This window comes from Antennarius striatus, chromosome 19 (assembly GCF_040054535.1).
Source record: "Antennarius striatus isolate MH-2024 chromosome 19, ASM4005453v1, whole genome shotgun sequence".
Lineage (NCBI taxonomy): Eukaryota > Metazoa > Chordata > Actinopteri > Lophiiformes > Antennariidae > Antennarius > Antennarius striatus.
In genome coordinates, this window is record NC_090794.1 from 9,586,133 (window position 1) to 9,610,927 (window position 24,795).

At 40.4% G+C, this 24,795-nt stretch overlaps 1 protein-coding gene across 2 annotated transcripts in view; it reads left to right on the top strand.

The window, feature by feature from the left end:
* The window catches only part of plcb1l (phospholipase C beta 1-like), a 100,319-nt gene that overhangs the window by 46,423 nt on the left and 29,101 nt on the right, over nucleotides 1–24,795 (top strand). For both annotated transcript variants that reach the window (XM_068341743.1, XM_068341744.1), the window contains exons 4-9: nucleotides 11,724–11,864; nucleotides 12,379–12,458; nucleotides 14,804–14,857; nucleotides 16,896–16,971; nucleotides 18,430–18,530; nucleotides 19,240–19,406. In XM_068341743.1, coding sequence (XP_068197844.1) covers nucleotides 11,724–11,864; nucleotides 12,379–12,458; nucleotides 14,804–14,857; nucleotides 16,896–16,971; nucleotides 18,430–18,530; nucleotides 19,240–19,406 — 619 coding nt within the window. The remainder of the gene's footprint in view (nucleotides 1–11,723; nucleotides 11,865–12,378; nucleotides 12,459–14,803; nucleotides 14,858–16,895; nucleotides 16,972–18,429; nucleotides 18,531–19,239; nucleotides 19,407–24,795) is intronic.

A 24,795-nucleotide genomic window follows, 5' to 3' on the forward strand; every position in this document is an offset into this window, starting at 1 on the left:
TTGTAAATTAAAAGAAAATCCAACTTCTAATCTTGTGTGAGATAATCAAGTATCTCGTGTCCCTCCAGTTGTGGTTCGAAATGATTATGAAATATTTTTACATCAACTTTCATTTTCTTTTCAACAGTGTGAGAATGGTTTCTTGTCTTCTCTGTCAACCTCTGCCTCCTGTTTGTTCAAAGGGGTGAGGTATGGTGATACCTCACAGCAGCCCCCCTCTGTATTGACTCTGGTACCTTCCATTGGGTGAATTTAAAGCTAAAGCTTAGTAAAACAAGAATGACCTAACTTCTGTGTAACTGTGATGAGACATAAAATGTTCAGTGTTACTAAATGAAGGAATGTGTGCTCTTTCTTTTGCCTCTCTTTTAGTTCCCTCTGTTGAGCCTTATTCCATCTGTTTCCTTGCGTATTGCAATTAGCATGTGGTGTCATTATCCTGATTGTGACTAGACCTAATTAGGCAATGTTAAACAAAAGGTTCTGAGGTTGTGTGGTAAAAGATCCCTGCAGGATACTGACGTTAAAATTGTGTTTGTCTGCGCAGTGAGTCTTCTTTTAGAGGCCTGCGTGCAACTCATTTGCGTCACTCATATTAACCCAACACATCAGGACAAAGTCCTGTTTCTGGGATGAATGAAGCCAGGTCTCCGTGTACTTCCCCCATCAGCAGGAAGACAAAACACAGCCCCCTCTCTTTAACTTCCCTATTACTTTATACAGCGTGTCAACTGCTTCTTCTGCTGCAAACCCTCTCACACCCCCTGGTTCCTCCAGGAATCTGCTCCTATTGGTTCGGGTGAGAATTTCTAAAGATGTCACAAGGCTAGGATCTGCTTTGTGTCTCTGCACATTAAGGAAGTAATGTGTAAGTATAAGACAAAAAGAACTGGATCAGTTAGAGGGAGAGGACGTATGTGGCATCGCATCAACAGCCTGTAGGCTGCGCTGTGCCAACAGGGACTCATTTAAATTATTTACTGTTGGACCCTATTGTGGACATTTCGCTTGCAGGGCTTCTCTCCACGGGGCTCCTGGCTCTTGGAGCGACTGAGCAGGGTGCCAGAGGGAGGACTGAAGGCTGGGAATGGTCCCCTTTTCAAACACACTGGCTGATCTACTGCAGGCTGCTTTCAGGGGGAAAAGGGATTGATTGGATTGAAGAGAAGAAAGGGAAATCACTCTCGGCTCATTTGTAAACAGTGGGGGACACAAAATACAGCACCATGTGAAAAAGTCTATGTTTGTCCCAAGTTTTCTTTGAGCGTTTGGACTGGGGGCCGATTATCTGACACAGTGGGAGCTGTTTTTTTTCTCACATTGCTCTGAAAAATTCTTCTTGTTTTGTTTGCTCTTCTTGTTTTTATGGTAGTTAGCAATAACCTCGGCCACTGAAGCAATGTTTGTAATTGGAAAGTTAGCAGTTGTGCATCAAAGGAATTGTCTGTTTCTTGGTGATAAATATATTCTTAATTGGTTCCCTGTTTCACTTGGAGGACACCGCAGGTGGAAATGCAGTCAAGTCCAAGGTTGCATGACAAATATGACTGTTTCTGCTCTGTATATTTTTGCACTAACAATGATTATCAGTGTCTGTGTGGGTGAGCGAGCATCTGTGGCTTCAGATGCCCTCTCATGTGTCACCTCTATGTATGCATGTGCTGTACATACCCATCACTTCAAGCATTGTTGAGCAATTTGTTTTGCATTTCACGTCTGCTCAACACTGGATGCACTAAATTAGAGGTTCTGTATGACTGCAGGATAATTACTGCAGTTATGTACCCGTTTGTGAAGGTTTTTTTCGTGCCAGTCCAAGAGACGGACGGCTTGAACAGAATGGGGTTCATCCACCTCAAATTATTGAGAATGACTCACAAAGAGTGGGTTGGAGTTATGACCAGAATACCTGGAGCTCGCTGAGATGGAGAAAGTAATTTCAAGTGGCACAAGAAAAAAACCCCACATAGCTACAGAACTTCAAATATGTTTTATAACCCAGTAACTTTGTAGGATTTTTGAGCAAAAGGACATTTTTATCACTGGTTCATTACATCTTATATTTACTTTGTCTTAATCTTTTTCATCATTTTCAATTAGTGCATTAAGTGATCTCTATATGATTAGATCTTTATTTTATTTCGAGCATCTTATAACACAATTTAACTCAATTGTCTAATTGAGGGCACTGCATGTTTGATTTGATTAAATCTATTTGACCAGTGCTCTGCTAAGCTTAGTTTTGTCCTGTGCTCATTCTAATGAGCAGTGCTGAGCTGGTGAGTCATAGCAGTTGATGATTTTTGTCCGGCTGAAGTTCATGTGGTTTATCTGAGGTCAGCCCCTTCCTGTCTGAGCCTCTGCCTTCCTGTCTGTCCGATGTCAAATCAGCCAGCGAGAGGAAGACGGTACGCCAGGTAGACTTCTTCCACCTCATCAAACCTGCCCCTTGCCCCTTCTGTCTCTCCGCCTTTCCTTCACAATGATTCACACACAGTGTGAATCATCCTCTTGCCTCTTTTCCTCTACTTAGTCTCTCCCTCTCCTTTAGTTTCCCTAACCAGACACAAACCTATCTTAGTGTGTATGAGGACATTTAAGATTCACAACCTCTCTTGATAAATGCATACAGGATGTGTGGCCTTGCAGCAGTTTATTATGGAGGTTACTTTCTGTGGCATTGAGATGCAATGAGAATCTCTGTGACAGAGATGAAGGAGTCTCCTCTTTATAATTATTCTTGCTCTATGCCATGCCCTTCGAACTTTAATGTTACCTCTTAATCCAGGCTGGCAGCCCACATCTTTACAAGTCTCTTATTTTGCTTTCCTACGGGTCTGTTATTTACTGTTCTCAGGCAAAAAAGGTTGTCATTGATTGTTTGACAGTAATGATATAACTTTACATTCTGTAGCTTTGTCCTCGTCATTCTGTGAGTTATAAATGAGTTTTTTGGGGGAATATAAGCTCCAACAGCAACCAAAGATTTAGTCTCTGAGGCCCGTAATTAATCATCTAATGCCAACATAAGTCAGCCAATCACTAAAATGTAATCATAAGATTGAAGTCATTTTTAAATTTTTTATTAAGTAAAAAAAAAACCAAAAGTCATGCTTATTTTTAACTTTCAATTTGTAATAAAAACATGTGACTCCTTTTCATGAGCTGTTTTTTTCTCTTTAAGCCTATTTTTATGCTTTGATTCAGCTTTTTTTCGTTATATTTGTTGATAAATAAATGCGTTGCCAAACCCCAAAACCTTTTCTCATTATATATTTGGAAAACCAAGTACAATATGTCTACATGCACATAATACACATAAACAAGTTCATAAGCTATATTATATCCTCTGTTATTTATTCACTTGGAAATATACGACATCCTTTGTATCTTTCAACAAATACAAAATAGGGTTTGGAGGCACACAGCTGCTCCCTCTTTCTGGTTCCCTCATTCACTCTGAATGTATTGCTGTGATTGCTATAAGATTCAATCCCATTTCCCAAACTAATAATTTTGCTTCTGACCCCAAGTGTCACTTCTCATATGCTTTACACGCTGGCATGGTGACAGATTCCTTAGCAATCTTTATGGAGTTTTATCCTGTCCCATACCCTGTGGTCATCACGTGCAGTCAGAAGAGATTCTTTTCTTTTTGATTTAACTATTTCAGTCATGTTGCTCATGAAAATGAAGTATTTTATGGGGTTGGAATATTGGAAATTATCTAAGGAATGCATAAAACTATATTCCATCAGAAGTGCTATCACATTGTTATAATTGATGAGATGCTTTCTTGCAGGAGGTGAAAACAAAGACACTCGCAGTTTTCCAGTTCGAAGATGAGGAAAGAATAGAAGTGGTTAGAAATCCTTTGTGGCAGATTTTTTTTTTGCGACAGTGCCTGTAAGATGACAGTTAAATCAGATGATTTAGTTATCAAGGGGGATGTGGTTTGCATTCAAATGCTGTCAGAAATCCCTCATGTGTCAAATGATGAATGTGTTTGTCTTTAGTAACACAGCAGGCTGAATGAAATGTTGAGATTTGCTTGGGTGGCAAACTGAATATGTTACTCTGCCATTTCTATCCTGGGTTGCAGCCACATCTGGAAGATAGCTGCTCTTTTATTCCACTTAAACACCCTGATAGTGGATATGTGTTTTCCCCAGGTTGGTTTTACAGTAGTTAGATAATTTTTGGGCTTTAAGCAGTTCTTCGAAAATTATTTAATCATTTTCAAATAAGTTTCCTTCCTTGAGCTACATATGACAAAGAAAAACACATTCATTCTAAAGATTGATATACGACAGAAAGCTGCGAATTGTCTAAATTTAATAGTCCACTTGATCAGTCTGCTAACTGCTGCAGGCAGGAAAATTCAATAAATAGTTTTAGTAGTGTGCTGAATGGATTTAGGAGTAGTTCTCAGAAGTTTCTGCAACAATAGTTCAAATGTAGCTCATTTCATGAATTTCTTTCTTGTGCTTTTCTGCCTGGAGACATTAAGTTTGAAGTGAGTCTAGATGTCCTGGAGAATGAGGTCTGATCAGAAGGAGGGATTAATAATTACTGTAGGTGCAGTCCATGATGAGATTGTTAATGATAATGTGAGAAATGCAGTCAATGTAATTTCTTGCTTCAAATCTTTCCACATTTTACTTAAAGGCTGCTATCCTCAGTTCCACTTTATGTCAAGGGATGATAAGCGCTGGGTGTGAATGTTAGGCCACTTCCTCAAGACATAGAAGTGAGTGCCTGTCAGCATAAGTTATTGCTGATGTGCTGGCCTTTTGGAAATGGCTTGATATGTGCTCTGAGTCTCCCCTCTGTCTACCCCTCTGCCTCTCACTTCATGTCTCACTGCCTCGGGGGTTAATAAAATGCCCCTATTGAAGAGCTGGACTGATTTTTCCAGTTCATCTGACCTCTCATCCTCCTCCTATATGTTTTCTCAGCCTGTGTGTTCATTTACCGGCTATGACGACACATCGCCACTGACAGATGTATCACAGATCTAATAATGTGTCCAAAGCTTTATTCAAATCAGGTTGTGTAGTCTGATTAGAGTTAGTCCACTTCCTAAAGTTATTTTCCTGCTTGTATGGTGCCTTTTACAGGCTGCTCAGACCTTACAGTCTATGTTTACTGATGCTTCATTGGTGGACAGTAGCCAACACAGCTGCATTACAGTCAGGAAAGGCAGATGGTTGGTAAAATGAGCTTCATTTAAAAAAAAAACAAAACACATCGTATCGGCACATTGAAGCCAAAGCAAACCTTTTTCCCATGTGGGGCACACATCAGTGATGCTCTGTGTGACAGCTGACTGATGAAGCACTGACCTTTCACTCCAGAGCGTTGTGGGCAATGCTCTGCCTTGTGAAACCGGTGGTCTGCTTACACTGACACTTGAGAGCTTCAATGAGTTGTGGCCATGGGGGGGGGATAAAAAAAAAAAGGATTGAGCCACATAGATGAGGTGATGAAAGCAGGATGCAGATAACTGGAGAGGAGGAGAGAGGAGAAGATTGTTGCCCCAGAATGAAATAGTCCCTCATGATGCTCCCATCTTATTCCCGTGTTCCTTCCATCTCATACTCCTTCTCTCTATGTTGTGTTCTTTTATAAATTTTACAGTGCATTAGTTTGTGGGCCGCTTATCTGCGGTTTATTCTCAGTCTGTCAAGGCATTTCTCCCCGAGTTTGACCTCAAACTAGGAAAATTAACGAGTTAGTTCCCAAGCTGAGCAAGTTTTAAAACATAAAAACTGCAGTGCTGTAATGGTGGCAGGCGGCTCTCCCATCCCTATATGAAAGGCTTCTGCTACTGAGGCTGAATCAAACGGGCCATCTGATCAGCAGAAGAGCTTTAAAGCTGAAGTACACAGTGTCACCCCTGTAGCAGCGGGAATGCTCACTGCGTTAGCTCCCCTCTGTGAGGGACTGAAGCAAGGTTGGGCACTGCAGTGAATTTTGGTACATGATGTATTGCAGTGCTTTGTGATGTATTGCTATACATATTACAGAGTATGACATTATTTCGGCTCTGACATTACAGCCACAGAAAATGAAAGAAATTAAATTTCAAATATTTATACTCTGCTTGAAATGTAAGCATTTTTCAAATGAAAAATAGTTTTTAAAAAAAAGATTTCTATTATTTTAACTTGCTAATATAATTTGCTCAATATAATTTGCCCATGACATTGTAAATCACTAGTTGTCAATAATTCATGTTTTCTGCTTCTGTTGAGTAGTAAGATAAGTTCAGATGGTAAGATAAGGATAACAGGCATGACGAGATGAGGTCCTATGTGTGTTGGTGTTAATGTCAGTACTGTTTCTGATCTCTTCCTCAGCAACTGTAGTAACTTGCTGTATGAACTTAGTACCACATTATCACCCAAGACGTATTGATTTAAACACGTTGATCTGCAGAATTAAAACTTGTGACAACATCTCTCCTGGTATCACTGTAAATCTAGAGTTCATTATCATTGATTATAAATCCTGAAGGGTTGTTCATTAAGTTTGGTGTAACCAGGTTTGATACTTTTCATATTCTTTTCATCAGTCGGTAACAAGTCAATACATCGACTGGTACCAAAAGGATTGTTTTGATATATTTAAAATGTGTTAACCTTGGTAAATGCCTACACTAAAATGCTGCTACTTACTCTATGTTCTATGTGCAGTTAATAATTTTAAGCATTAACAATTATTTATGATGAAATCCTGGTGTATTTTTTAATGCATTTGATTATCAGTAATCTGCTGAAAGAAAATTATAAATATGCAATATGTGATAAAATCTAAATTCTACTGTTATTAGAATGTTTGCAAGGTATTACAGTTGTTAGATACAAAAGCCTTTCCTTCAGTGTGTATAAATGTGTTCTTTCTGTGAATTCATAATACAATGCAAGTTATCTGTGTTGGATTTAATACCATCATTTTTGTGCCCATGAATGCAAGCATTGAGATGATTAGTCAGGTCATTTGTGGGAAAAAGCTTTAGCTTCACAGGAAAGATGGGGCTCTTTCTTCTAATGGGATCAATGTTTCATTGCTCTCTGCCTGTATAACTTATGATGTGGCTAATGCTTAAAACATGCTCTGCAGAGGCAGCGTGACCCTCTTAAATAAATGACTGCATCACTGGGAGAAAAGGAATTGTCTCAGGATTAGCTTTGTGATGAGATGTGCCGTAGACTCTCTCAAACTGCTTGATAACCAGAGAAAGCTTCTGTAAGGGCAAAACAGACAAACACATAAACAACAAACAAACCCCAAACAAAATGGAAAAGTAGCGTTATTTAATCGGAGGCTGATCATCGTCCTCCCACTCCATGACACATGAAAACGGCAAAACAAACATTTGCATGGTGTTTGTGCTGCAGAGTGACCACATCGCCCCCATCTTGATATCCCATAATTGCCTTCCAAATGTCAGAGACACCTTTGCTGCCTTATCAGCCGCCTTGTGCCACTCTATTAGTTAGAAAGGCTTGCCAGCAGCCAGAGAATCAGAATCGTAAGGGCAGTGCGCTGCTGTTAACTTGCAGTGTTGCTCCACCATGTCATACCTCCATATGCTCAGATGTGCACCTATGAATACTAATGGTAACGTCGGATTCCTAACCTTCACACCCTCACATTTATATACATCATAAAAAATTTGTTTCCAGAATGGTCTTAACCCCACTCTCCTAAACTCTTATCTTACCTGTCTATTCATTCCCATTGCAAAAAAAAAAAAAAACTGCAGCAAACTATGTATTAGTACAGTCACCCTCATGATACCAGAACCAAATGGATTTATTTAACGTTCAATGCTGTGAGCTGTGCGTCTTGTGGGAGTTGATAAGTCAAAAGGGGAAAAAAAAAAAGTAAGAAAGGCTGCTCTGAAGAAACTGCAACATTAATTTGTACCCCCAGCAGCACCTTCATGACCGAGCCACTGTTCACTTATTAAAGCAGCTATCCCAGACACCTAATCAATTATTTCAACCACCCGAACACATTTGTTAAGGGAAACACTTCATAAAGACAGGGAATATTGCCACTTCTCCTTTTGCAAAATGAGAACTGCAGTGTGATGAATCATCTGTTGTACTCGTTCCATAAGGCAGTCTTTAATAATACGGCATCGCGTTCGGTGCAGACCGAAGCAGCACATTAAAGGCATGTATTAAATACCATGTGTGTAGAGCAGTTAGGTCATCATCAATCATTCATACTGACATTTCTTTTGATCTGGTGTCCCTGTGCTGGCATGTGATTGCATGTGCATTTGTTTGTGTGTTTGCTTGAGCACATTTTATGCGTGTGTGTGTGTGTGTGTGTGTGTGTGTGTGTGTGTGTGTGTGTGTGTGTGTGTGTGTGTGTGTGTGTGTGTGTGTGTGTGTGTGTGTGTGTGTGTGTGTGTGTGTCTGTGTGAGTCTAAACAGGTGCTTTGCTGCAGGCTTAATGACCTGAGGTGTGGCTGACCTCCCTTTGCCAATCTGAATCCTTTCCCTTGTACCCAACAGAGTGTGAATGAGTTTGAGTGCCTGGTTGGTTGGTCCTAGTGACAAACTAATGCAGGAAAAGGAAGTCTGGTTATTTCCTCAGGCTACAGCTACACTTGAATACTAAGTAACTGAGAAGAGTTTGTGCATTGACACAGCTCAGCATCTAGCGTGAGACCATACACACTCCTTGGTGGAAATATGAAGAAAACACAATTGCTTGAAACACAGTTTTTCACAATAGTGTGTGCAAGGTATGTTTAAGTGTGAGTTACCACGTTCCTTACAGTTTATCACATTAACGCTGCTCCATTCATACACCTGGTTGGTGCTCTCAGATTTTCTGCCAAACATGAGGTTAGGATTTGGAGTTCACTTATAATTTCACCTCCTCCTTGCTTCTAATTGGTGGATAATTCTATAATGTTTTATCACTCCAGAGACATGAAGAGGTTGATGAAATTAGATGTTTTTGAACAGAAATAACAGCTTTTCTTTTCAGTATGTCGCCACAAAAATCACAGATATTAAATAGTATTTTGTCACTGAGGTCAGGAATAAGCCTCAGTGCGAGTCAGTAAGTTAATTAATTTAACTCACACTGACACACAATATTTCTTTGGATACAGTTGCTTCCATCTGCATGTAGGTCTAATATGAAACTAAGTTAAATTGACAGCAACATTTTTCTAACTTAACTTTAGAGTTAGATAGTAAAGATTAAGACAGGGGATGGCTTTATTTCATTTTAAATCAATTTTTAAAATGTTATTTAATTTAACGATTTAATGATCATATAACTAAATTTAATTATCTAAATATGCTTATATAAACCCATATCATGTATTTGTATTTTTATATTTAATCAAACATTTTACCTCTATTCTATAAAGAAAACAAGAGTAAATGAGTAATATGTTTTGAAAAGAGGTCACCTCCTTTTTTGTCCAGGACTGTATGCCTGAGTAAATACACACACTTGGCACGCATAAATATAGATATATGCCAGGCATTGACGTGCATAGATGTAGAAATACCACACGTTCACACCAGTGTTCCGTGACTGAGCTCTACGGTGGCTCAGCTCTCTCCGTTTGTCTGATTTCATGGCTGATGTCAGGGTCTGCCTCCCCGACACCAACATGTTTGTTTCCTTCTGAGTCCTTTGGCGGCGTAACCGCTGATGCTCCTCCAGCTGTTCTTCACTCCTGCCGCCTCCTGCCAGATCGGTCCTCTGCTGACTGCAGAGGAGGTGAGATGTGTGTTCAGCTAATGGCTACAAGTAGCATCAGAACAGTATCAAATTTTATTGATGTTCAGGTGCTGTAAGATATGAAATATGATCTTCTTGTCGTCTGGTCTGTTCTCAAAAGCCTTTTGTCTTGGGCGGTCTGCCAAAGCGTTCCTCCAAAAGGTACTCTGATGTAGTGTGGTTTAGTAAATCAAAAGCTGGCTTTTTATACTTTGATTGATGGGACCGGTGGCATTCAAAATGTAGATCCACAGCAATGGATTCCCGTTCTGATCAACACGTCTGTTCGATAGATTGGTGTCTTTCTCTGTTTCTGTAATCTGCTGAGTGAGTTATTTGCAACCACTTTGAAAACATGTCCATCTAAATATGTTGCGTTTAGTGTCAGTTATAGCTCCTTGTCCTTTTATTGACAAAATAATTGACACATTTCTTTCAAATAGGTAGTGTTTCATGCAGCTATGTGAAAATGAGAGGCAGACAAATAGATGGGATGTCAGAGCATGGAGATTCTTCAATAGGGAAAATACAGAGATAATAACAGGCGCCACTAAGATGCACAATTTGATTTTGGTGTGTGAGGGACGTGTAGAGGACATTTATCACTGTGACACAGGACACAATGCTCTTTGTTTGATTGGTTAAATTAGTGAGAGCTCATTTGCTTTCACTGCAAAACCTCTTACAAGGCTTTTTTGTTGTGTTAATTAAGCTGGAGCAACAATTTTGTATGCTCCTTGCATACTAAGTCACAAAGGAGAGAAGAACATCATTATTATTCCTGCGTTACACCTCAGAGGTATTGTACTTTTTCTTACAAATGTTGCTCTAAAGATTAACTGGTGAAATGTAAATGTCTTCAAATTGGTTTGGTTAAGTTTTCTCCTGAGAGTTGCCTCGGCTGAATATAAACCCTCCAGATTTTTTCTCTGTGTGAACCGTTGCCAGCACCCGATGTTTTTTTACAACGGACAATGGACTCATTCAACTTCCTGAATCTGTTGGATGACTATGGTTGGAGGGAGTTAAACCAGAAAACACTGCTAAAGATGGAGATCACTCCACTTCATGAATTATCAGGATACGTATGTGAAAAACCCTTCTCAGTAGTATCCTCCTGGGATCTCAGTCAAGTGAAACCACTTTCTCCTGTGATGTTATGCCTGCTCACAAGGTACTGCTTTGCTTTGTAGCGGCTGCTCTCCTTCGTTCTATTTCTCACACTAAAGCTTGACTTGTAATGAGATGAGAAGATGAACACCAGACAATGAAAGAAACTGAAAGTCAATGATTGAACTGCTTTAGAAATTGAGCAGTTGGACCTGCCGTAGTGTCGTGATAAAAAATGCTATTGTGAATAATCTGCAGCTATTGTGCACTCTTTGTGGTCTTTGTGAAAGTTACACCGTACACCAATAAATCCATCAGTGTCAAACCTTTAACATCAGTTCAGGGCCTCATTACTTAGTTTGCTTATAAAATGTCTTCTGTCATTGTTTTGCTTCATCCACTAATACGAGCCTCTCCGGTGGGTTTTATGGAGGCTGTGCCGTCTCCCTTCGCTCCACACACTCTGCCTCCGACAGCAGACCTCTCATTAATCACACAAATCACCTGTCAGACATGGTGAAAACAACACAATGATGGCAACTCACATTTCCTTTTACTGCATTCAGGGGGTGACTTCTGTTGGAAACCAGCATCAGATGAAAGAACTGACATAAAGCAGTCCAGCTGTTCTTTCTTCCGAAACATGCTTGTTACCATGTTTCATGGCCTTTCCATGATGGTTTTAGTTGGGATGTCGTAACTTTTTTTTTTTTTTTTTAATGTAGGAAAACCACCGTTGTAAAGGTGGCTTTTGTTTGCTGGAATTAGAAGCAGGTGTGACTTTTGATTTTCATTGGAAAATGTGCAGCGCTTTTTCTTATTTGTCCCATTTGTGTGTCATCTGTCAGGAAGCTAAGCTCCGAGAGCTTCTGGATGTCAGCACCCTGGCAGGTAAAATGGAGAATAGGATGCTGACGGTGGTGAGCGGCCCGGATATGGTCAACATCACCTATTTGAATTTCATGGCGTTCCAAGAAGAGACAGCTAAGGTAAACACTTTACAACAGAACAAGAACTAATCAATTACTAGGTATTCATATGTGTAGAACAACAAGCAACCACTAAATACAACACAATTTCTTTTGTGTTGGGTGAAAATAATACATATAATGTGTATAAAGATATATTTTTAAGAAAGGTGTTACATTTGTAAGATTTGTCTGTGTCTGACCCCAACCCTGAACACGTTTTAAGGTTAATGAAATGTGGAAATGATGTGATAATTATCTCTACATTCCCCTTGTTGTTGGATGGAGAAAAAATACATTTCTTTTCTGTTCAGTTTGGAGGTGTGTGATGGAAGCGCCTTTTCTTTTTGGGGTTAACTACATTGTGTTTGGGGTCAGGGGAGCAGTGTGTGTTCTGCATACTGACAAACATAATTAGCATAATCACATGCAGGAATTAATATATTCATGTTTTACACATGGCAGCAGATTCCAAGCAGATGTCAATGTCAAACTTTGCTCTTGTGTTTGTGTGCTTGTGTTCTGTTTATCACAGGAATGGGCAGAAGAACTCTTCAACTTGGCGTCTAACCTCTTGGTGCAGAACATGTCTAGAGAGGCCTGCCTAGAGAAAGCGTACGTCATTTAACCACACATGCACACTACACACAGAGACAGAACCTCGTAAAGAATAAATAGAAAAAGCCTCACATTAGATATGAAGTGAATTTTCATAAACAAAAGCATCAAGAAATGGGCAGAGTAATAAAAAAACATACACAAAAATTGAAGTAATAGCCACTTGAACCTACTTATATCAAGCTGCCTATGAACTGCACTGCAAACAGGAGACACGATGTTGCCCTTAACGTCTCCTCAGGGTTCATGTTAGGTCGCTTTACCTGTTATCGATGGAGAAAGAGAAATATAGATGGAAGGAAAGCCTGAGCATAAATAAAACAGCTGGAAACATGAGCAGTTCATGTCAGTCGGTGAGAGTGCATACGTGACATGAACATGTGCGTAACTGTGTGTTCATACGGTGTTGTAGATTGTCTTGTTCAGTTGATGGCATAATGACAGGTCTGAGAAATCACATCCTTAAACAGGTCTGAGGTGATTGACCTTGGTTTGCCGTCCTGATGTTAAGGAAGAATCACCGTTTTGCTTGAGCTTATTACACGAATCACCTCTTACTTTCATCAATGCATCAGATTCCTGGTCCAGTAACACAGTGTTTTTGTTCTATCAGTAAACGACTTCACAGCACCTCTGATCCTGTGTATTAACTGTCTAACAGCTTACAGCTCCACATTCCTATTGATCTGAATGGAGCCGGCTCATTGATATACGATTCACAGCAGTTTTGTGTGTTCAGCGAGTTGCTGACTGAGTGGAGCTCATAGAGAAAGAAGATAAATATGAATCTGCATTTAGAGAATATGCTCAGCTCTGCTCTGGTGACAACTCCCAGCTGTCTGATGTTTGTCAGTGAACAGAAACCATTAACTTGCACCCCTGAGGAGACTAATTGATTTATGAGACAATAAAAGTGACTATTGACCACATTGTACACAGAGGGTTGAATAGAACTGAGCAGAGCAGGTTTGGACGTCATGCTGGTTGAGCTCAGTGACAGTTGTTGGCACAGCTTGCTGATAATGGTATCGTGGCACCACAACTACAGCATGAAGACACTTCATCCACTTTGATGTTATGCTGCATGTGGTTAATTCTCAGCGGTAGATAATTTCTTTGTAGATGAACTTTCTATGTTGCCAGCCACAAAAAAAACAAACCCAATCTAGCTTCTCATCATCTCATAATGCTTTCAGATCATTTTGATAAGGCAGAGGCTCCTCCTCCCAGTGTGTTGTCTCATGCACCAGTAACTAGTGTTAGACGGCATGTTAAGCATTATGTCTTCAGATGAATTGATCAATTAAATGTTTCTCTGTGGAAATAATAAGCGTGGAGCTATCAATGTCAGTAAAGTGTACATTTAATTTTTCCAAGACCTATACTTGATATGTTTTACTAAATTCCCTCAAAGTCTTTAACACATATATACAGTAAGTCAGGATACATGGATGTAAATCTTGACCGTTATATTGAAGTATACAACCTGTATGGCTGCAGTGCACATTGTGATGACTCAAGGCTACATTAAAAAAATGATAAGTTGGTGTTTGTTGCTTTATGTTTTGTGTTACATTCCATTAGAATTACGTACTTTTACTTTCGTGGTTAGAATGGGAAGACCATGACGGACCAGGGAGGGAGAGTAGATACAGAGAAAGAAAAACAGAGCAGTGAGTTAAACAGAAAGGGAAGTAGTGCTGGTAATCCATTTATCCGCAGTCGTCTTAATGAATAATAGAGGCAGCTGTAAGGCAGACGAAGGCATCAAGACACACTTAAGTGTTCCGCCGTATTTCCTTACTCCTGAACCTTCAGTCCGTCTCTCACTTTTTTTCTATTTTTTTACATAAAATAGTTTATTGTTGTTAAATCAATCAAGCAACACCAGACCTGCCCTGTTAACCATTAGGGTCAGTGGTGACTTTGCCTGTGGCAGTCGATCTGCCCTATGAAGTGGACACTGTAATGGATATTAATTATTACCCAGCAGCCACTTAAAGCTCAGTCTGTAATGATGGCTCCTGTTGCAGTTGAGCTATTTTTAGCTCAGGCTGTGCTGCTGCGGCGGCTGGATGGCTCTCTGCTTCCAATGCAAGACTTCCAAGGATTAGCCTCGATTCAAAAAATGCTATAGCCAAATATTTGTAGACTCTACGCACACAATCAGCTGCTGGATCTCACATCGTAGAGAGACGAGTTTATCTTCCTCCACATCGTATGAATGAAGCACTCGTTCATAGACAGACATGACAAATGGTTATGGACACGTGCGTTGGACACACAACAAACACAAGCTGCTGATTACATGTTGTGTAAGGTTTGTCTTCTGCCCAACACAGATACACTCGGCTGAAGCTGCAGCTCAACCCTGAGGGGCGAATCCCTGTCAAGAAGTAAGTCTGTTTGACTCATCCATCTCTCCTCCGCCACCTCTATATACTTTTATCAAAGTTGAGCTTTTTCTAACTTCTCTCATTGCTGTAAGCATACATTCATGCCAGCAGACACACGCCCTCTGTCTCTTTATATGTGTACATTTCTTATTAGAATATGTTTTCCCTCCTCTGTGGTGATATTACTCCCTCCTTCAGCTCTGCAGTGAAATAGAGAAAAATAATCCCTAAATAATCACTGTCCTTCCTCTATCTGTGAGGAGCCCATCATTATTATCATTATTATTTTGTGTGTGTGTTTGTATGTGTATGAGAGAGAGAAATTGCCACATTAATATCTGTCGTCAACAAACTCAAGCTTGAAAGATGCTCGTGTTTGACACGTTTTTGAAAGTTTCCTTATGATTATTTGTTTCTATGGTGAATTTTTGCTTTCACTTTTCGAGGAGTTTGTCAACAGGCTCACAAGAAATTTAACTCTCTCCGTTGTCATTAGTCAAGTTGAGCTTTCAGGCAGGCGGTAGTGAACTTCTGTGATAACCTCCATCAGAGCCTCAGAGGAAAACAGTGGGTATCAACACAGGGAGGCAGAGAGACACTTCTTGCCGTTTAGGGAATTAACCTCCTAGCTGGGAGGACATGTCAGCTTGACTAATGTCAGCTTGACTGTGCTCTCCCTCTGAGCATGCAGTATGTGCTCATGGATGTACAAGGCATACCTATGCATGTAATTAAAAGAGGTAATGGCGAGCGGAAACAGCCAGTGGTAGTGGTAATTGGCACTGGAGAGCATTGCAGTAAATCTAATTTATTGTCTATGTATACCAGAATAAAACAGAGCACACGAGTAAAACCACACACAGACTCTTTGGTTCTCTACATACAAAATGACTGATGAGAAAGAACAACATGTCAAAAAAAAAAATTAAAAGCACATCTTTCAAAAGCAGTAAAAAAAACCACATACTTGCATGTCTAAAAGATGCAGCAGCACAAAGCTGAAAACTGGGCTGAGATAACTGTATTGTTTTTGAAATGAGTGATTTTCCGTGAAAGCAATCAGGTGAAAGGTAAGTAAATTACGTAAAACTTAGAGCATCCTATGTACATGTCTTTTGTTTACACAAACAAGACACCGGCGTTGATTTGTGACTGGTTGAGAGAGGATGTGTGGAATAACAAGTAGCGTCTAAAACACGGCGATGATGGCTATGATAATGATAATGGTTATTGTAATGATAATGATCATTGAAATGGTGATGATGATGATCTGATGAAATGATAACAATTCAACTCTTTGTGCTCATCTTTGTAAACATGTTTGGGATTACTTCATATTTGTTAGGATTACAAAAACTATGACATAATGTTTGTACATATGGTGTCGAGTCTAGAGAGTCTAAATGACACTGTCTTTGTCAGCGTTTACTATATGGGTTAGTTTTGGGATAGGACATGTTCATTCAATTGAAACTAGCTTCTTACAAAAACTACATCTTCATACTAAGAGTTTCTATCAGTGTGCGCCTTTATTTCAGTGATGGCAGACAAATTGTTCTACCCCTCTCTATGTAATATAATTTATACAGCCATCACAATGCACAGCAAGTAGAAGAATTAAAAGGTCTCTAAATTAGTTTAAGAGCAATGAAACAACATAACATTCATGAATGGTAGATTTATTGCAGTGTGGTTATTTGGCTGGATCAGTCGTATTTGAGGTACCATTAATCTTCTCCTTATTCTGCAAGTATTGCATATTTAATGTAGTCAATTTGTTCTCATTCCTATATTCCTGCCTTTAGTTTTCCCTGTCATCTGTGATTACACTCCTACCCAACGTATAGACATTGAACAGTTTTTAGTTTTAATTGCCATCTGTTACCAAAGGGAGTTCTCTCACTGGGTGTTCTTACTCAGTATTGACAAATAAATGTGATGAATTTGTTAGTCTGACATGGAGGATCAGAGTAAAACCTCCTCTCTCAATGGGACATTGTGTGATTTGTTCATAAGGGTGTGTTTTGTGTCTCTACAGTATCTTCAGGATATTCTCCTCAGACAGGAAGAGAGTGGAGACGGCGCTGGAAAACTGTAACCTCCCCTCTGGCAGAGTGAGATACCGACTGAAGAGCTCTCCTTTTTTGTTCTCAATGTCTCCTAAAATTTTCCTGCTCCTTGACCCTGATCCCATCTGTCTCAATCATCATCCATCCATCCATCCATCCATCCATCCATCCATCCATCCATCCATCCATCCATCCATCCATCCATCCATCCATCCATCCATCCATCCATCCATCCATCCAATCATCCATCCTCTAATTGTTTAGTTTCTCATTTATTTGCAGTGATATTTTCAGCATGACCTCCCACCCAGAACTGATATACTCTTCTTCACTGTGAAGAAAATAACGACAGTAGGCGTATTAAAGTTAACTAACATGGTTTTATCTTTACCTCTTTTGGGTGCAACCAGAGAGAAATTACCCTCTCATACAGAACAACGCTCTGTGTTTCTGCAGCTCCCTGCAATTTGCATGGCTGAAAACACTATTTAACTATTTAACAAATATAGAAATATATTCACATCACGGTAAAGCAGGGCACACAGCGGTGTGCATGATGTGCACACAGGAATGCAAACACACACACGCACACACACACACACACACACACACACACACACACACACACACACACACACACACACACACACACACACACACACACACACACACAAACACAGATCAGAGTGTAGATAATTAGCACAGGGAGAGTTCAGGAGGTAAAAATGTGTTGCCCTATTAAGGTCCGCTGGGATTTGCTGTTGTTCCAACGTGCAAGTAATTACAGCAAAATGATAGTACCGTTAATCCCTGAAACACACACACTCACAGGCAAGAGCACATTCACAACGTGGCTGACACCAAGGTCTTTGGGATGAGTCACTGAGTTTCAGTGGAGATTGACCTGCATCCCCCTCCCTCAGGGCATTCTTCCTCTTCTTCTTTTCTCTATTTTTTTACCAAGAGGTTTTGGATGTACTCCTGCTCAGCATGCTGTGTCTTAATCAGACCTGTCTGACTCCTCTAACTCTGACCAAGGTGCCCTTGCGGCTACAAGTTTTAACTTTCCCAAATCTTTGCAAATTCCAGCACATCATCTTGTGTAAATTATTTACTTTTGAAATAATTTCCATGTTGTAATTACTTCCAGTAGATGACAGAAGGTCTTGGTCAACCCGTAGCATGAAAAAAAGACCAGCAATTCCAAACTTTCTTTTGTGGTCACAGAACCCTTTAAAAATATGCAAAATCTTGACTGACCACAGCCAACAATTTATTTTTAAATGTACAAACATACTGAGTTGTTATGAAGAGTCAGGATTGTAAGTGTACACTTGGTGTTAATTGTTTTCCATACATATTCTTCTGCAGTAAAATTACCAGAATTTTCAATGCTGAAAGGTTTCGATGCTGAAATCATAAACAACAATACCAGTAAAATATGATAGAGTATGCTTGCCTCATTATTATGATGATGTGTGATTATGTTGCTGTGTTCTGCAGAATGATTCCATCCCTCAGGAAGATTTCACTCCTGAGGTCTACAATATTTTCCTGAGCAACATCTGCCCTCGGTCTGAGCTGGACCACATCTTCTCTGAAGTGTAAGACAAACGTTTCCCTTAAGTTTTCTTTAAGCGTGAGGAAGCAGTCATCTTTATCAAGCCCTGAAAAATACATGAATTCACAGTAAGAAAGTAAGCAATCTTGAAATTATATGTGAAAGCTTCATTTATCTGTAGTTCTTTTTGGGGTGAGGGGGGGGGGGGGGTTAGATAATGACCTTGATAGGGTAATATGGCTTCGAAGGTTTAAGACACATTTTACCCATTAGAGTCGTCATAAGCAGTTAATTTCTGCAGGAATGTGCGGTAATGATCCTAGTTGTGATTTCTCCGATCTGGCTGTCTGGGTCCTCGTGCTGCAGAAGCAGCCCAGAGGGGTACAGACCCTTAGCATGCCAGCAGAACTGGGGTCACTCATAGATTGTAATCACAGTTTAGTAAGAAAGCATGAAAGTCAGGAGGATATGGAAATGGTAATTTAGTGCAACAGGCATGGATATGAAAGGCTTTTTAAACAAATCTCGTAATTTGCATAACATTTTTTCCTCTGCTCCTCTGCGCTCTCCCTTGCTCTCCCTTTCCGCATCTCTTTGCCAACACTTCAATTACCATTTCTCTACTCCATCATCTCCTCCTTTGATTTTCTTATGCCTCAATTTCTGAATTGTGTTTTTGCACCAACATCTCAACTTCATTAACTCAATCTTATCATTACCTCATCCTACTTTTTCCTCTCCTCTCCTTTCAGAGGGGCCAAGAGTCGTCCATACCTCACGGTGGAGCAGATGACAGAGTTTATCAACAGTAAACAGCGAGATCCTCGTCTCAATGAAATCCTCTACCCGCCTCTCAAACCACAACAGGTCCAGCTGCTGGTGGACAAATACGAACCCAACAGTTCACTCTCACAGAAAGGTCAGTAGCTCATTTTCTATTTTTTCTCTTGTTTAGTTCACACACACGCACGCACGCACGCACGCACATATAATGTATAAACACACAAGCATGACCATCAGAACCGTTTCATGTTCTAAAGCTGAAGTGCCCCTTCAGTACATTTTAACAGTTACTAGGAATTACCTCATTAAACAAAAGTTCCTTTGTGAATTTTTCTGAAGAATATTTTGGGAGACACAAACACCTTAACAAACTTGGCCCGAACATATTCCATTCTTCTAACTCGCTACACCCACCAGTACACTTGGCAGTGGTGTTGCCATAGCAGCATTCAGAGAGTGAGGGGACCGAGACGAGTACCAAGGAGCAGAACACGCAGTCGCATCCGCTGCCACCAAACTGTTGCACCCTTCCAAAGGCTGCCAGCCTGAACAGAGGATTCTCTCTGCCATTTTACTTACAATCGTAGAATTATATGCCAGTACATAAACAGAGCACAGGAAGTCTGCTGCTGTGTGTTTGTGCTTCAGGAGAGCTTGAACAAATAGGAGGTGGCAGGTGGAGTGCAGCGGGGAACTCACGTGGCACTTCAACACAGATACAGTTTGCCTGAATGGTTTATCTTCACTCATAAAAGTTAGTTGCTGTGCTTTCGTTTTTCCTCAAAATAGTTAATGAATTTTGGTTTTGACTGTTAAAACATATTTTATTCATAGAATGTGAATGGGTGTGATTTGAGCTTACAACGCTAGCAATAGAGAGTTGGAGCCAAAGTTTATTCCCACTTTCATGTCATGTGTTTTTCTGTGTTGTGATTCCATGTCGGGTGTCCAGGTCTGCAGATACTTCCTGTGTAGAGCTCTCTCTTGCTCATTACGTCTGTTTTTGTCCTGACAGTCTTTTGTCCTGTTCATCAATTTCAGAGCTCTAACTGGAGCATTTTTATCTGGATGAATTATCTCACAGAAAAACCGGAGGAGGACCGTAGTCTTCTTCATCCCTCTTGAACTTTAGGACTCTCATCTCTTTAATAGCTAGCTCCAAATTCTTAAAATTGCTTGGTACTTTTTCATCAAATGGGAGATGAAACCAACTCCTTAAAACATGCAGTTTAAGGTGCGATTTTCAGGAGTGGAGTGGAGGGGAATAAATCATGAACATCTAAGATAAATGAGTGTAGAGGATCCAATACTCCTGTTGTGCTTTCATGTTGCCTGAAGTTTCAGTGGATACAGAGCTGTGAAACCGAAGAACGTCCCACTTCAGATATCAGAAATCAAAGTTGGATATGTACCGATTCAAATTTTATCTCGACTTTAAAGTGTGTTTTACAAGGCTGCCAAAACGGGTGACTCACATTTACATCTATGCTCTACTCATTCTCAAGCCAATCATGTCAGTGTTTCTCTACCGTCACATTCTGTTCAGCCATTTTGAAAACACAATAAACTGGAATAGCATTCAGTAGAGCGCTATCCTCCACCGATGGTGAACACACCACATCTGTTTAGTGTGCCTGGCCCATGCTCTGCTCCATAACGTTAATTAGTTCATGCACTGTCAGTTTGTTTCCTCCTTCATAGCCCAGAAAGTAGACTGCACTCAGGTCCGCTTGTACTGTTTATTTTGTCCTTATCTCAGAACTGGAGTTACAGATTAGATCTGTGTGCACAAACATTTTAACAAAAGAGGCTTATTGATTACACAGCATACGTATTTAGTGTCCAAATCAATACTACATCTGAGTTTAGTGTGCCACATCATCTGTTAAATGCTTTGTAGGTTGGATGTGTTTCCCACGATACAACAGTGAGCGCCGCTCAAACTTCAGTGCATAATATATCATTAGATTATACTTGGTCATCAAGAGATTTTATCGATATTCTGCACATCGTTTAGAATACATTTGGAAATATTTTTAGACCAAAACTATTATCTGGTGGCTGTTTGTTATACCAGAAAACTTTATCTGCAAACAGCGTTCCAATCACATCTGCATATTTAATGATCGATCCATTGAAACTAAACTGACTGATTTGAATCTCAATAAACTCTCCTGAATAAAGAGTTTACTTCACTTTTTTTGGTAATACATCTGTAAAACGGATTCATTGGTGCCCAAATAAGATCAAATGTTTTTAAACCACATTAAACCATCATGTTTGACCTCCCTGTGTTTGACTCTGGTCATAGTGATGCAATACTGTGGTCCCTGTGGTCTCAGACTGTCCCGGGCTCTGGAAACGTGCCCTTCTCTGTCCCAGTGACAGATTTCTCCATGTGAAGTATTTATCTAGCCGGAGGAAGTGCTGCCATCTGCTCTGCAAAGGGGTCAGAGCTCCACATGCTACCTTAATTCTCTCTCGCACGCACATGCATGCATCACACACAAACACACACATACTTTTAGCTCTCTCAAGGACACTCATCCTCGTAGGTGAATGTAGAAACGTTATGCAGAACAAGCATGTGCTTTTAGACCGGTCTAAGACGACATCATGAGGATGCACGCAATGCAGTAAGTTCACAAAGATGCACACAACTTAGTCGGAGATAGAAGATAGTGCCTGAAGATAGTTGGTGTAATTAAGTCACTCTAATTTCTTTTCTGCTCACTCGGTCTCTGCTTCCAGACTCTCATTCATCTCTTCCGTGGTCCCTCATTCCCTTTGAGTATTAAAGTCTGTCCTTGCTTAAAAGCTATGAAATTTGAATGGCCATTAATAATATGCAGAAAGAAAAAGGATGGCTAAAGTCTTTGGCATGGTTGGTGGTGTTTCATTGTATCTTCGTTGTCGGTGAATGTAGAGGAGACTCTTTATCAAATTGCTCTTTTTTTTTCTCTTAGTGTTTTTCTTCACCTCTAGGCTGTGTTTGCACTGTACTGTCCTTCCAGCTGAACAGTCTGTGAATATAATCAAAAGGGGTTTTTTATGAATGCAGCCTTTATATCCATTGTTTCAGATCTAATATTGCTGTAACAGTGAACCTCTGGCTACCATACATGTGGGTTCGTCTCAGTAACAGCCTCTGAATGCAAGCAGTCTTTATCCATGTATTTTCTTGAAGACAAGATGACTGTAATCATCTCTTCTTCAGCTGCTTGTCCACCTCGTGGGTCACTGGTGTTGCTGGAGCCTATCTCAGCTGGCTATGGGTAAGAGGTGTGGCATCAAGGGACATCATGAAAGACGAACAACCATTAATGCACACACAGTCAATTTGGAGTGATCAGTTCACCTAAATTCACATGCAGTTGCATGATAGAGAACCCGGAAAGAACCCATGCAGACATGGGGAGAAAACACCAACTCTGCGCAGAAAGGCCTCAAACGTGGAACCTCTTTGCTGTGAGGCGACAGCACTGCGCTGACACACAAACAGTCTTTATTTTCAAGTTAATGGAGTTGTACACATCTTGTAGACATCTGCTGTCTCGCCTCTCCTACCCAAGAGTGAACAATGTCGGGGTCCTCCGCCAGGATGATGGCCTCTGCCAGTGTCACCATATGGTGACACTGAACCATGTCGGAGGTCCTCCCGGAATCTCTCCAAGACAAACTGCTCCAATAGCCAACTCTCGCCTGCAGAGTTGTCCAGCTGCAGCCACCTCCCCAATGCATGTTCTGGAGGAGGTAAAGGGACAGAAACAAGGAACAGCAACATTTCCATCCTGTTATGATTGTCTTTCTGTCTGAGACTGCAGAAGCTCCATATGTCTTCTGCTGTGTGCCACCTCCTCCCTGTTAGTGGCCACAAACTCTTTCAATATGTGCTGTTCCTACTGCTGGTCGTGTAGTCGTGAATCACTGTGTGGCAGGGTTCCGTTCTGCATCTTTATTTTAACATATATTAATAAACTCATAAACTAAACTTTTCAACTTCAACAGAAAAAGAAACATTTACTCTTAAATCCAGCTAAAGTTTAAAATGTAACGATCATAATCTGTCAACTTTTTTTTTTTTTATATGTGTTGGCAAATTGACAAACACAATCAACTTGGTAAAGGTAATAACACTAGTCAGTTCTCACTCAAGTGCACCACTACTCCCAATCGTGTTAACACTATTTCCCACTGTTTGACCTACGAATGTCTTGGGAGGAGGTTGAACTCTTTGTCTATGTCTGTGTGAGTGGCACAGAGGTGAGGCCTCTGCCTGGCGAACGGAGTCAGCGGGGACTAATGCGCTATGCGCTAAGTGTGTTTGAGCTCACATGTTATACACACCAGCCAGCTTTAGTTAGTCAGGCTACTCAGCAGAGGGCGGCGCCGCATTAATTAGCATAAAGTGGCCGGAGGGACCTGCTGCACCCAACGAGCTTGCATCATTTAGCATATTTAGCATAACATCAAGTCTGTGTGTGTGTGTGTGTGTGTGTGTGTGTGTGTGTGTGTGTGTGTGTGTGTGTGTGTGTGTGTGTGTGTGTGTGTGTGTGTGTGTGTGTGTGTGTGTGTGTGTGTGTGTGTGTGTGTGTGTGTGTGTGGAGGAGGTCGCAAGTACTATGATTTTGCCTTGGGCTCTTGTTATACATTCTACAAAATTGAATCCATACAGGTGTGGTGTGTGAAGTGTATGGTAATGCGTATGGAAATTTTAATCTTGACTGGAGATGTGAGCTTTTCCTTTGCTGCTTATTGCCTTTTTTTTTTTTTTGCACTGACTGTTACATGTTCACTGAAGACATGAGCTTACTAATGGTTAAAAGGCACAGATTTGCATGAATGACCTTGACAACATATCAAAGCAAGCGGGGGGGGGGGGGGGGGAATCAATGTCTAGAGCTGTTATGCTTGTGTGGCTAATTATGTACAATAGCAGTATTGAGAGAAGCTGGTAATGTCTCCAATGCAGAAAAATGTGCACATTTTGTGAACCATTTGTGATACAGGAGCTGTTTCATGCATCAAATCACCTTCACCATTTACAAAGAAGGCAAAGACAGTAAACACCCTCGGTTAAAATGACCAATCTTGAAACACAGACGTGCAGGTTTTATTGATTAGCTGCAAGGCTTTCAGCAAACAGTGAATTAAGATTACATCTAAATTAAACCACCAAGTGATATCAGTGTAATTTAGTGCGTACAGATGCTGTTTATCCGAACACACCTTCACTATGAGCATTACACAAAGAACACAGAAACATTCAAACATATGCTAAGATTTATTTTCATGTTACATAAATAATGCAAGAAAAACACTTTAATTGTTGTAGTTTAAAGGATGAGGCTGAAGAAAGGTCAAATAAAAACTGTGTTATTTAGCATTCATGGACAGTACACAGGCGTCGCACCCGGAGTGTACCCACACCCCAAGTCTGGTGGGATAGGCTCCAGCAACCTCATGACCCACGGCAGTGGAAGATGCAGTTAAAGATGTCTTGATCTAATGACTTTATAACTTTC